The 13,241-nt window shown below is 42.7% G+C and overlaps 1 protein-coding gene across 1 annotated transcript; it reads right to left on the bottom strand.

The window, feature by feature from the left end:
- Positions 1 to 9,599: 9,599 nt before the first annotated feature.
- On the bottom strand, positions 9,600 to 13,207 carry SERLADRAFT_369385 (uncharacterized protein; the record flags this gene model as incomplete). Its single annotated transcript, XM_007318101.1, has 19 exons — positions 9,600 to 9,986; positions 10,041 to 10,112; positions 10,166 to 10,235; positions 10,283 to 10,350; positions 10,396 to 10,465; positions 10,516 to 10,740; positions 10,790 to 10,872; positions 10,919 to 11,030; positions 11,087 to 11,114; positions 11,169 to 11,419; positions 11,481 to 11,587; positions 11,641 to 11,761; positions 11,821 to 12,123; positions 12,179 to 12,306; positions 12,363 to 12,433; positions 12,485 to 12,635; positions 12,685 to 12,830; positions 12,877 to 13,019; positions 13,194 to 13,207. 19 exons carry the CDS (start codon positions 13,205 to 13,207, stop codon positions 9,600 to 9,602), a joined length of 2,550 nt encoding a protein of 849 aa, XP_007318163.1.
- Positions 13,208 to 13,241: the final 34 nt, after the last annotated feature.

Raw genomic sequence — 13,241 nt, 5'->3', positions numbered from 1 at the left:
AAATTACCCATAGACGCCTAGTACTTCAGCCACGAGCGACCGATGTTTTGATAGTATATGATGGCAGATCGACGTCATGAAGATGGACCTGTTGCCCTATTTGGACCGGCCGCTGGGGCTTTGCTGATATCAGCAGTGGCACGTGGTAGTCAACGGATCGGCGACGGAAGCGGATAGGAAGTGGTGACATCAGAAATGGTGGGGGTGCAAATAAGATGAGGAGGAGGAGGGTGGAGGTGACAAACAAGTGGATTAGAATGGGGATCCAGAAACGACCGTCAGGTGAGAATAAAAAGGAGAGGAAGGGGCCCATGGTGGGGCTAGGCAAAGGAAGGGGAGTAAGGGAAACGACAAAAGCGAGGGCACAATGCAATGTGTAGCCAGTGGCGACGCGAAAATTTGCCAAAATGCCGAAACGCGGAAAGTACCGGATGGAAAAGCAAAGGTGAGCGTGACTGGATTGCCTAATAGAGGTGGTGCTGATCAGCCACAAGGTCAAAAAGGGCAATATTAATTACTATTCCACGTGGCACTGTGCCTGTGTGGCGCAAAGGCGAGTCTTTTTGAATATTTGCTTCATTATTGACACCTGTCCATGCTACCAATCAACTTTGGTGCATGACAACGCCTTCGAGGGAGACAGAGCGCAATTTGCCAAGTGGTGGATCAAACTCCAAATTTGGGTCAAGGCAAATTGGGATGCATTTGCCGACGATTTTGAGGTAGCCACTGCGGTGCTATCTCGACTAAAGGGACCTGTGGCGGGTCAATACGCCCAAGTTAGAATGCAGGAGTGCTACACTGCAGGAGTGTGGCCCACCTGGGACAATCTCAAGGTAGAGATCGAAAAATACTTCAAACCGCAAGCTGAGCGTGACTGGGCGCGTCAGCAAATCTGTTCCTTCAAACAAGGCAATATAAGGATGGATGATTTTGTAACCCGGTTCCTGGCCCTCTCCATCCAAGGGGGTCTTGGTAATAAACATGCAGTAGAACTGCTAAAACGCAATGTGAACCCCCACATTGCAGAACAGCTCTATCTGCAAAATATGAGAAGTGATGACCTCTCTGTAGCAGCAGAAGAGGTGAGAAAGATTGGTAGGGCCATAGAGCTCTACAAAATGCACCAAGGTGGTGGGTCCACCATCAAAAACAACTCTTCCCAGAGGCGCCCTGGGTCATCAAACCAACATAATCATTCTCACAGGTTCAAGCCGTTCGGGCTGCAACCAGGGCAGGGAGCCCCCATGGATATTGGCACGGTCCAAAGAGGACAGATGCGCAGATTTAAGGGGAACTGCTACAATTGCGGCCAAGAGGGACACATGTCCCGAGACTGCAGAAAAGGAGTGCAGGCTGCTCAACAAAAAGATAATCAAGGGCGCCAGGCGTGCCAATTAGAAACAGAAAAACCGGACGATCAGCTCAACTCTTTGGCCAGTCGTTCGTACAACAAAATCTGAGCTTTCTTCTATGACCAACAGGTCAATGAGATGAAGGCTCAGGGAAAAGAGTTTGGAGCTTAGGTCACTTGGGTGCCTTTGCTCCTATGAACAATGAAGTAAACCACAACAAGGTGGCCCCTGCTCCGGGGTATTGCACGAGCAATAATGGAAAGAAGGGGATGGCTCCCTTATTTGTAAATAAATTTCTAAATTTGTATTCTGAAACCTGTACCTGTATGAAGCATTGTGACTGTAATATCTATGATACTACCGCTGCACCAGTGTCTCCCTTGGAGCGTGGCCCCGGCGAGACAAACAATAGGGTACTTGATTCTGGTAAAAATAAAATAGAAAAACATGTAACTTTCAAAACTTCTTCTTCGTTGGAGCCACCCTTTCCCGAAATCCCAAGGCGTGTGTTGATGCGCACATATTTATTCCAAAAGGAGATCCATTTAGACGTTGGCGTGGAAAACCTTGCCCGGGGCATAGTACACCCAACCAGCGCACTGCTTGATTCAGGTGCTAACGGAATCTTCATAGACCAGGTCTGGGCAGAGCAGATTGGACTTCCCCTTGTAACATTAGATGTATTTATTCCCGTCTATAATTTTGACGGTACACTTAACGCAGGTGGCTGTATTACACACAAATGTTATTTTGTTGTCAAGTACCAAGGACACAGAGAATGAGTCACTGCCAAAGCTACCCAACTAGGGAAGAGTAATTTAATCTTGGGCTGGACCTGGCTATTTAAACATAATCCTGAGATCGACTGGCAGACAGGGGTTGTCACATTGTCACGTTGCCCTCAGGAATGTGTGAACTTGGGTAAACCGAATCACGTCCGTCACAATGAGCGTCTTGAAAAGATAAAAACTGGTCACGTTTATGAGCTCAGATCTTTAGAAAAGATCGACAATGAGGATGATGAGGTAAAACCCGAGGAAGAGATTAAGAGGCTGGTACCTCCCAAGTACCATGACTTCTGGAAAGTCTTTTCAAAACATAAATCAGAACACTTCCCAGAGGCTAAGCCTTGGGACCATGCTATAGATTTGAAAGACACCTTCAAACCGAGAAAAGGACACATGATACCACTCTCTGCTCCAGAAAGAGATGAGATATCAAGTTTCATAGATGAACAGCTTAGGAAGGGTTACATCAGACCTTCCAAAAGTCCTATGATGTCCCCGGTGTTCTTTATTCCTAAAAAGGATGGAAAAAAGCGTATGATTATGGACTATTGTTACGTGAAGGAGCACACGGTTAAAAATGCGTATCCACTGTCTTTGATCAGTCAGCTAGTAGACAAATTGGCTGGTGCCAAGATCTTGACAAAGATGGATCTCAGATGGGGGTATAACAATGTACGAATCAAAGAAGAAGATGCTTGGAAGGCCGTGTTCACATGCCACCGAGGATCCTTCAAACCCCTCATTATGTTCTTTGGGTTGACCAACTCACCGGCAATGTTCCAGAGCATGATGAACGAGATCTTTGCGGATATGGAAAACTGTGTCGTCATTTACATTGACAATTTGTTAATATTTACGAAGTCGGACAATAAGGCTGAGCATGACAGGATCGTGCAAGAAGGAAGTTCTTCAACACTTACAAGAATGGGACCTATTTGTCAAACCCAAAAAATGTGTTTTTAAAGTGAAGAAAATAGACTTCCTTGGTATGTTCATAGGCCAGAATGGAATCAGGATGGACCCTGAGAAAGTTCAAGCTATATTGGATTGGCCAGAACCTACTCACGTCAAAGGAGTTAGGGCCTTCCTTGGCTTAGGCAATGTCTATCGAAGGTTTATTGAAAACTTTGCAAAAATCACGAGACCGTTGAACAATCTCACTAAAAAGGATATTATTTGGCACTGGGGCGCCAAAGAACAAGAAGCTTTTGATAAGCTTAAACAGTCATTTACAACAGCGCCCACATTAGCATTTCCAGAATTAGACAAAGAGTTCCGGCTAGAAACCGACTCTTCTGATTTTGCTACTGGAGCTATTTTGTCAATTAAATGCCCTGACAATCTTTGGAGGCCTTTTGCCTATTTATTGCATAGTTTGTGACCTACAGAGCACAGCTATCAAATATACAATAAGGAGATGCTGGCCATCATTAGAGCTTTAGAGCACTGGCGGCACTACGTAGAGGGTGCTAGACACCAATTTGAAATTTGGACTGATCATAAAAATCTGGAGTATTTTATGACGGCCCGAGACTTGAACCGGAGAAAGGCCCGCTACGCAGTATACTTGTCAAGGTTTAATTATAAATTAATTCATAAGCCTGGAAACTCTATGGGGAAAGTGGTGTCATGCACCAAAATTGATTGGTAGCATGGACAGGTGTCAATAACAAAGCGAATATTCAAAAAGACTCGCCTTTGCGCCACACAGGCACAGTGCCACGTGGAATAGTAATTAATATTGCCCTTTTTGAACTTGTGGCTGATCAGCACCACCTCTATTAGGCAATCCAGTCACGCTCACCTTTGCTTTTCCATCCGGTACTTTCCGCGTTTCGGCATTTTGGCAAATTTTTGCGTCGCCACTGGCTACACATTGCATTGCGCCCTCGCCTTCATTGTTTCCCTTACTCCCCTTCCTTTGCCTAGCCCCACCATGGGCCCCTTCCTCTCCTTTTTATTCTCACCTGATGGTTGTTTCTGGATCCCCATTCTAATCCACCTTTTTGTCACCTCCACCCTCCTCCTCCTCATCTTTTTTGCACCCCCACCATTTCTGATGTCACCACTTCCTATCCGCTTCCGTCGCCGATCCGTTGACTACCACGTGCCACTGCTGATATCAGCAAAGCCCCGGCGGCCGGTCCAAATAGGGCAACAGGTCCATCTTTATGACGTCGATCTGCCATCATATACTATCAAAATATTGGTCGCTCGTCTTGCCTGGTTGGAGCGTGGGTGGGTAGTTTTTAAGCTGGAGAAGGTTCATCCCCTTGTGTTGCCCGTGTTCATCGCTGTCCCATTCACTTGGGTACACTTATCTTTTGTCTATCGTCTTCACTACAGCTACACCTACCACACGCTGCCTGGGACTCACTTGTTCCAAATTGGAACTACTCCTCTCCCTCCCTCGTTTGATCAGGTGGTCCAACACAACCAGTCCATTGGTAAGGCCATGGAACTGTCGGATTTGGACTAGGTGGTGGACCGGTGGCTCCAGTTTCTTTTTCTTCAGCAGAACATTCATTTACAGTGTGATTATTTTTGATTTTTGAATCATTTTTATGGACACATATTTTTTAGAATGCCTGACTGACAATAAAGGAACTGTGTTGATACTGATAGTGTTTTGCCTTGCCCTTTTTTTACTGCATCTTCCCATGACATCATGATTTTCCTGCTCTTTTTTTGCTATTGGACTTTACTTTATGGCTGTACAAACCTGTGACATTACTCACAACATTCATTGTTCTATCCCTTTCTTTTCCTTTTTTGACAATCTTATCCTGTACTACCTACGCAGGATTTGTCAGCATACATTCCTTCCTTCATGTTCTTTCTTATTCTTTTTGCACAGCTATACTGTGCATAGCCTACCTTTCTTTTACTATATAAACCCCTGTATTTTACCTTGTAAAAAAACAACAAAAACTCCAATCCAGACTTCTTCTCTACTCTCAAGTTCACTACTCTCTGCTACTTGTGATCCAGTGTGGTCACAACACTTCCCACTGCTACCACTGCTATCTGCTGTCATCATCACTTCCCGCTTTTGAAGTCATTGTCATCCCTTTCGATTAGAGTCCTTCTGACCACTACAGTTTGTGCGTCAGGAGCCTGCTATCACTGGGAACCTCGTCATCTTGTTGTTCTCAAACCTACCTTGTGCTATAATTTGCATGGTAGTGCTCATCTATACTCGTCATAAAGCCCCTATCCTCTTTAAATTCAACTATCCCTCCTCCTCAAAACCCACACCCATACATCTTTGGGTTTGATTTTGAAGGATCATCATATATGCCACCCCACAAATTACCAGAGCACCCACTGTTCTAGGAGGCAAAGCCCATAAACAAGTTCTGTGGAATCTGGGAGGATTGTTTGTCAGTTTGTATTTGTGTGTGGTTTTCTAACAACAGTTCTCATCATCAACAGCGCGGCGCAAGAAAGAGGAGTTTGAACAAAAAGGGAAGTGCCGCGTGGCACCATGTGTGAAAGCTAAAGTACAAGGTTAAAGCGGAGAATGAAAATGAAAGGAAAGGTCCGAAATTGTGTTATCGTAACAACAATCAGCATGCTTGATGTGAAGTCAATCCAATGTAAAGTTTGTGAAAATGTCATTCTAGTATAGTATTTTACCAATATATAAGTATATTGCTTAACAATAATATATATGTCTAATGCTGCTCATATACACTGTACTGCTTGTTTTATACCAGCCATCTCTTTTCTCTCCCTATCTCCTCTGAGGTTTTGACCATACTGTGTAGTGTACTAATTTTATTGAGAGTATTGACTATGCTGGATACAAATACCATACTATTGGTAACTGAGGAGCAACCCAAAACTTCTGTTTTATACAATATGATGTGCTTATCAAACAAGGCCTCAACAACTTCACCATCCTCTGTACTACTGAGTAAAATATGTTGGCAAGTAACATAAGTAAAACTGGGTTGATTATTGGAGAGCATAGACCCACTGAGATTCTAAGCTAGGCTTAAAGTTTGTAAAATCAGTACCAGATTTACCACTGGTACACTGTAACCACACACTATAGTAAGAATGAAAGTTAACCTACTGAAAATCAATGTGTTGAAAAACTTATAGTAGATGATACCTAAACAGGTGCCTTATATAATAGAGCTAATAGGACTTAGTTTAAAAGCATTATGAGTATGAAATATAGTAGCAAGTAATTGACTAGTATTAGTTAAAGAGGACACTTATATATATTTAAGCCATGTTTAATTTTGGGACCTGTAATTATGGGACTTGAAAATGATTATACATCTACTATCTTTAGGATGTAGTAACATACAGTGATTGTTACATAATTAAATACTCTGGCTTAAAATGTATCTCTCATAGTATCAGGAAGGCTTTTGTTCTTCTATTAGAATGGTTTTTTTAGTTAAGGTAGTCTATTAATTAAGATTTGCTAATCATCACTGAAGGAGATGTTAGAATATTAAAATTTTTATCATCTTAGTATTATCCTGACATCACTACCTACATAGAAATACTCCTTGGAATACCAGGGACCATATATTAATACTACTGCCAGATCTGTATTTCTTTTATTTTCCATCATGTCTAGGCCACATTAACTTGTATTCTTAAATACCCACTGAAAACAGGCTGCCAGATATACAGTATATTTCCAACTTAGTGACATATAGTTAATACAAGATCGTAAATATAGCCAAGAGATATAATGTAGTATAAGTATCCAAGTGAAAAGTTTTTTGCCCCCATTTTCCCATGTATCCCACCACATCTGAAGTGACATAGGCAATATAGATGACTGGCTGTCACACACATAAGTTTTTATATCCAGATTTGATGTAACTATCACCTTAAATAAATTAGATTTACAGGTCTGATGATAGTGTGACAATTTTAAGGTCATAAGGGTATAGTGTAGTTGGTCTACCCTTCTCATACTAGAAGCCTAGAGTATAGTGATTTGAATTGGGGGTAGTAATGGTCACAATTTGCATAAAGATGATAATTATCAAATGTATACTCATAACATGAATATAAGTGCTTTTATTTTGTGTTATATTATAGAAGCAAATATTAACATTGATCCTCTCACCTGTCTGTGAAGACCCCTGCCACCCTGTTACATGTGACAAGAGTAGGGATCAGCCCATTTGGAGGTTCATTAGGGAATATCCCATTTTTACATATGGGACAATCCCAAATTCCAAGAAAAAGCAATGGGATTGTCCCTAATTCTTGTAGGTCTGATTCCTAATATGTGGTAGTAGGCCATGAAAATCTGGGCTCTTAGCCCCATATGTTTGGTGAGCATGATCAGGCCAAGAGCCTAACTATACGGGGTGACTGAAGTGGAGCAGTATATGACAAGGCTGCCATTTGTTGCCTTTGTTTGGAAAAGATCAAGTGCCTGCTCACTGGGGTACAGAAAATGTTTTGGATGTTCGTGATAGATTTCTATTAAATAATTGGGCTAGTTTGTAAGCATACCAAACTATTTGGTGAACATTAATTCTATCATTATTAGTATCAGAAAAAGGTTCTCATAGACATAAATGAGCTGGTATAGCTAGTATAGCTGATATAGTAACTATAAGGCTTCACATAGAGATTTATTGGCTATAATAGGAATTGAATAGCTATTATAGCAACTATAGAAACATACCCAGCTATATAGCAAAATTGTTTTTCCTGATGTGATTATGAATAAAGTGAAGGCATAGTTGTCCTTATCAGGTGAGTCTTGAGCAGTATTGGCTTTTTCTCTCTTCTTTTTCTGATGTGGGCCTTAGCCTTCTTTGCCACCACCTTTTTGCCAGACATCTTTGTCTGTGTGTCCATCCCTGTCACAATTGGAGTATTTTTTTCTTTTGGGTGCATTTAAACCTTTTCTTTTGGTTTTGTGCATTTAAGGCTGATTCACTTGCTCATTTCATAGTTGCTTGGTAAACTATCAAATAAGAATGTATGTAGTATACTCACAGCTCAACTGCCTTGCTAGAGCTAAGGTAGCTGAACTGTGGTCTGACATTTTGGCACTGCATGGCTGTACATATTAGTAATCAAATAATGGACCACTCAAGGTGGAATCTATGATATGGGTCATGTATTCTAACAATTTTTGTTCAATTGAGAACTTCTGGGAAGTATCTAGCCACTTGCTGAGAGCTAACAGGGACAGAACTAGAGTCCAGTATGAGTAACTTTATTATCAGAGAGTACAGAATGTGTACAGTACCTAGAGTCCAGTATGAGTAACTAAAGAATAGGAATACTGGAATCTGCAATACTAATCCGAAGTTTTGTAAACAAAGGTAAACAAATCAGCCACAAAGGCAAAATTATAGAATGCTCAGTGAATACTGAACAATAGAGCAAAAGGAATAAAAAGGAAAGTGATTTAGAAAGAAGAGAAAATAGATAGCACAACTAGGTGCAGAATCACCAAAACTAACAATTTTGGGTCTCAAGGGTTTGACCCTAGGAGGGGGGATACTGTTATATTCATGCCACAGGCCAGGAAACCTGAACCTCCAAACAGTGAGAAACCAATCCAAACTCCCAAATCTTCAGTCTTCCCAGTATTATGCTCCTTATGCTCTTCCTGCTTGGCATGGTCCTGTACCTTGCTCCCATATGGTACTCTGGATACCCACTCCAATTCTCCTGCCCCAGACCTCCAGTCCGCCATATGTTTCCTCTGCACATTCTTATTTATGGACTCTGTAGCTAGACCTTATGGTACACCCCTCTCATATATGATTTCCCCTTGCTAGATAATTGTTTGCATGGTACTCCGTACCTACATTACAGGTTACTCCTTACAAACTCCAATCCCTCTGTTAGTATATAAAAACTGTAGCTGATGTACTCCATTCCTGCAGTTCAAATATCAACTAGTTCTTCCAATCCAAGCCTTCTTCTAAGTCTTCCGGTTCTTCTCCAAAGGACCATTACTCCTCTCCACCTTTCATCCTCTACTCTCCCCTCATTCACTCTGTCAAGTCAGGCACTAAGGTCTGCAGAAGAGAGCTAAGCCAACTCCCAACCTCGTACTCTCTTCTGCTCCCACAGTGCACCTCCAAACTCCAAACTCCAACAACTCCAAAGGTCACAGCTCTGACATTGTCCTCCTTGGAATGAGCTTTTTTCCACACTACGTAGCAAATGTTCAATCAATCTCATGTGAGCTGGCAGTGTTTCTGCTTGGATGGTAACATAGTCAGGAAAATGCACTCACATACACGCATTCAAGTATGGCATCCCGGCCATTTTTTTACATGTAGGTCACATTATTCTCCTCAATTGCTTTTTTTATTTTGTATCAATCACAGCCTGTCTGCAAAAACAGGAAATGCCAGCACATTTCGGTGACAATTCAGTATGCTTTTACGGAGCACCGTCGAGCCACTGGACAACATGAAGCACGTTCAAGTTGGTATCGTTATCACTACGTCGCAGTATCTCTTCTCAGTCCAAAACTGACAAAACGCCGAATATCCGAAAACACCTCGCGTTTCTGTGCTTCATTACCCTTGCCAATGTGCCCATCTGTACTGGAGCCTGTAGGCGGCCCACTGACTGGTGGCGACACCATCGCCGCAAATATGCCTTCCGCCGCCCCGGTAGCAGGTGCAGGAGTGTTCGCGAGTGGGAGTGAGATGCGGCTCGAACCAGGACTTGTGAGGACACCGAATTGAGCAGTCGTAGGAGGATCCATGTCTAGCGAGGAAAGGAAAGATGTGCTCTCTAATTCTGTTTTGGTACTCGTGATAGTAAGGAAATAGTCGAGCAGGTTATTCTGGTCGGCCTTGGATGTTCCTTTCAAGTCTAGAATCTGATCTCGAAGCGTTATATAATAGCAATCGCATTAGACGGAGGAAGAAATAACCTTCTGGAAGTTTGAAAAGGATGCATCGCCAATGAGCAGCGTATAGTTCAGGATAAAGCCCTCTGGAGGGTCCTGAACGAAAAGATTTGATAGATAGCTCGAGCCCTTACAAGTTATTGGCTTACCACTGGTGTTACTATGACCTTAAGCAACGCTTCGAGCCTCGTCGTACTTTTCGTCAAGCTACGCGTATAACTATGGACCTGATGAGCCCCGCAACTTGAATCACTAAGACAACCCACCTGGATGTCGAAAGAGAATCTGGTAACTTCATTAAACAAGTTTTGATCAGCTGTAGGTCTATAAGTAGCTGGTACATATTAGTCGGTGTTAATTGCAATCGTCATACACTCACCTGCTCTGCACCAATTTCCTTGAGAGGTCGGCTTTTAACCAAAGCATTCGTGAATTTCGTCAGAATAAGACTGAAAAAATATAAGGATAGGGATAGCCATAGAAAGATCAGAAAACAAACCTCGAAGCCTTGTCAAAAAGGTTACGCAGGTATTTTTTCTGCTCGATCAGCGGTGCAATTAATTCTGTCACCTGCTGTGTCACCTTTACAACTTCATCTACGTAACTGGAGTGCCCGCTGACTTGATTCAAGCTACTCCAAGATGTTCGTGCCATAACCCCGAAAGCAGGTTCGCATGCCGAGTCCAGTTCTCTCAGCTGAACAAGTATGGCGGTCGATATAACACTACACTATGATGAAAATCGGAGGAGCTACCAACTGCGAGAGTACAAACCTGACATAGAGATCGCACTCATTCTGAAGCGTAATCTTCTCCTTATAATTTTCATTGATCTTCTCTTTGATTTTTTCCTCGAGCTGCTCCTTGTGAGAACCCAGTATTTCGGCCAAAGAAATGACAAACCTCTACAGCAGTCGTTTGGCAATAATTAGCGGTATTGATCAACAGACATGCTTGGTTCAACTCTGCTATATCATATCGCGTATCTGCAGACCTACGAGCCAGACTCGGATGACTGTCAAGTGCCATATGGTTAACGACCTCCGTTTCTAGGGTAATATAATCACTCACCGCTTCAAACGTGACATTAACACATCCTCTGGGATAGGGTACATTATAAAAGGCTTACAAATAAGGAAAACGACATACATACCAGCGTATATTCGAAGCCATTTCTTGTGCAACGAACAGAGATCAAAGAGAGCTTGGCCCGTGGACAACTTTGCACACTGCTCCAAGGTCTGACCATAGAAATAGAAGAGTTCTGTCGATGATGGAAGTACTACTATAGGAGCTGGATTATTTTCTCCTGCATCAACGGATGACCTTGGTGTCGCGTCGGTAGATGAAACCACCTTGGCTGTGGATGGTTTTCGATGTGGCGCCAACATGTCAGAGAGAGCTCTGGGTGCACAAATGGGATTATGAGTGATGTAAGAGAATGAGAAAAAATATAATACTCAACTTGTCTTGGGCATCTACAAATACACCCAAGTGGGGTTCGAAGGCGGAAGATATAGACTTTGGTGAACGGGAGGAAATAGAGGAAGTAGCCTTAAGTATATCCTCAAACTGCCAGATAGATATTATTGGTAGATTTTAACTAAATCAGCTTTGCAACCTACCGGAGTAGCCCATTTCTTCGCCATCGAAGATTCAAACTCTATAGTCTGATGCATTGTGTCCAGTAAAAGCTTGACGGTGAGGGAAGAGCCCGTTTTCGATAACAGCACAGACATGTCATCTCTTAGGCGCAATCGTGAAACAGCATAAGCATGAGTCTGAGAAATACGCCAGACAAATACCTCGTAATTTCGGTAAACATGGCACACAAGTGCCAACCGGCCCTCCACTCCGAGGGGAAAACACGACCCTGTTCAATTTCATGGGTTTGTAACAACCTTCTGAACCACGCGAACCTCCTTGAGATATTGTCTAAATGACCAGCCTCATCTGTCGCGCGGAATATTCTGCGATATTCTTTGAGTTCTAGCGCTACATAGCGGTCTATGTAATGAATGCGGACGTCTGAGCCTAGAACGTCTACGACAGCACACGCATCAGCAATCACAGCCGGTTTGACAGGTTTTGAAGAATTTTGAAGGTAGCTTTTTTGGGATTCAACCTATGTGAAAAGTTCGATGTAGTGATATGATGACGTACAATGCATCGAAATCAACATCAAGCTGAGCTCGGATTTCGCCTTGCAGTTCTTGTATTCTCTTCCATACTTGCGATATGCGATGAATAGACGTGTAGGGCTTGAACGTAGCAGAAATCTGCTTTACAGCCTGTAGTGTAATGTTAAAAATAGCTAGAAGTGACATAACCGTGAATAATTACTTACTGAAAGCGTCTGTGCCACCTCATCATATCGCTTCTCTGCAATGTGATCCTCGAGCTGCGTAATAGCATTAACTACAATTGTTTAGTTAGATGAGTATTTACAAAGGACAGAAAAATATGTACCTAACATTTGCAAGCGTTTCAAGGTCGTCATACTCAAGATGAGGTTTCTCTTTGCAAGGTCGAGTACTTGAATGTCCTTCGTGATGTTTCTGACGACTGCTTCTGATTCTGTCGCCTTCTCACGGATACGCGACATTTGACCTAAGAGGTCCTGTCCATGTGTCAGATGTTTGTACTTCAAGAAACCCAGAAATACGTACAGATATCATTTCCTGAATTTTCTGCATCCTACTTGGGTCCTGATCCTGCTTCAGCTCTGCTTGTAGAGAGTCGATTTCGTGTTGAAGGTCGCGCTCATTCTGCGCGAGGCGTGAGCGGACTGCCTCTATCTGCCCTAACGAAGCTTCTGCTGACGGAGTTAGTTGCGATTGTTACAATCCATATGTGCGTACCATCTGGAAAATACTCGTTCAATATATCCACAGGGTTGAAGTCATTTGAAAGGACGTCAAGAGGATCGTCATGCTGCTCAGAACTGATGTGCAAAACGCGCTGTATGGACAAAACTACTTCATGTGGAAGGTCTTCGTATTCTCTATGCATAAATGATATGTAGAAACCTGATGGTGAGGGTGATTCCGCTAGTGCACGGAAAGTACAACGAATGGGACTCGGACGCAGTGAAGCCAATAATGTAACCCTAACCTCAGGCCTTAGTCGCAGTAATCGAATAAAAATCCAGCCGCACATCTAACCTAGCCTAGATTACAAATATTGATACATTCAAAAGTTGTACAGGGAAAAACCGATTCCAGCT

This window comes from Serpula lacrymans (genome assembly GCF_000218685.1).
Source record: "Serpula lacrymans var. lacrymans S7.9 unplaced genomic scaffold SERLAscaffold_6, whole genome shotgun sequence".
In the NCBI taxonomy this organism is placed as follows: domain Eukaryota; kingdom Fungi; phylum Basidiomycota; class Agaricomycetes; order Boletales; family Serpulaceae; genus Serpula; species Serpula lacrymans.
Note: the sequence above shows the minus strand (reverse complement) of the source record. Positions and strands in the feature narration are given on the sequence as shown.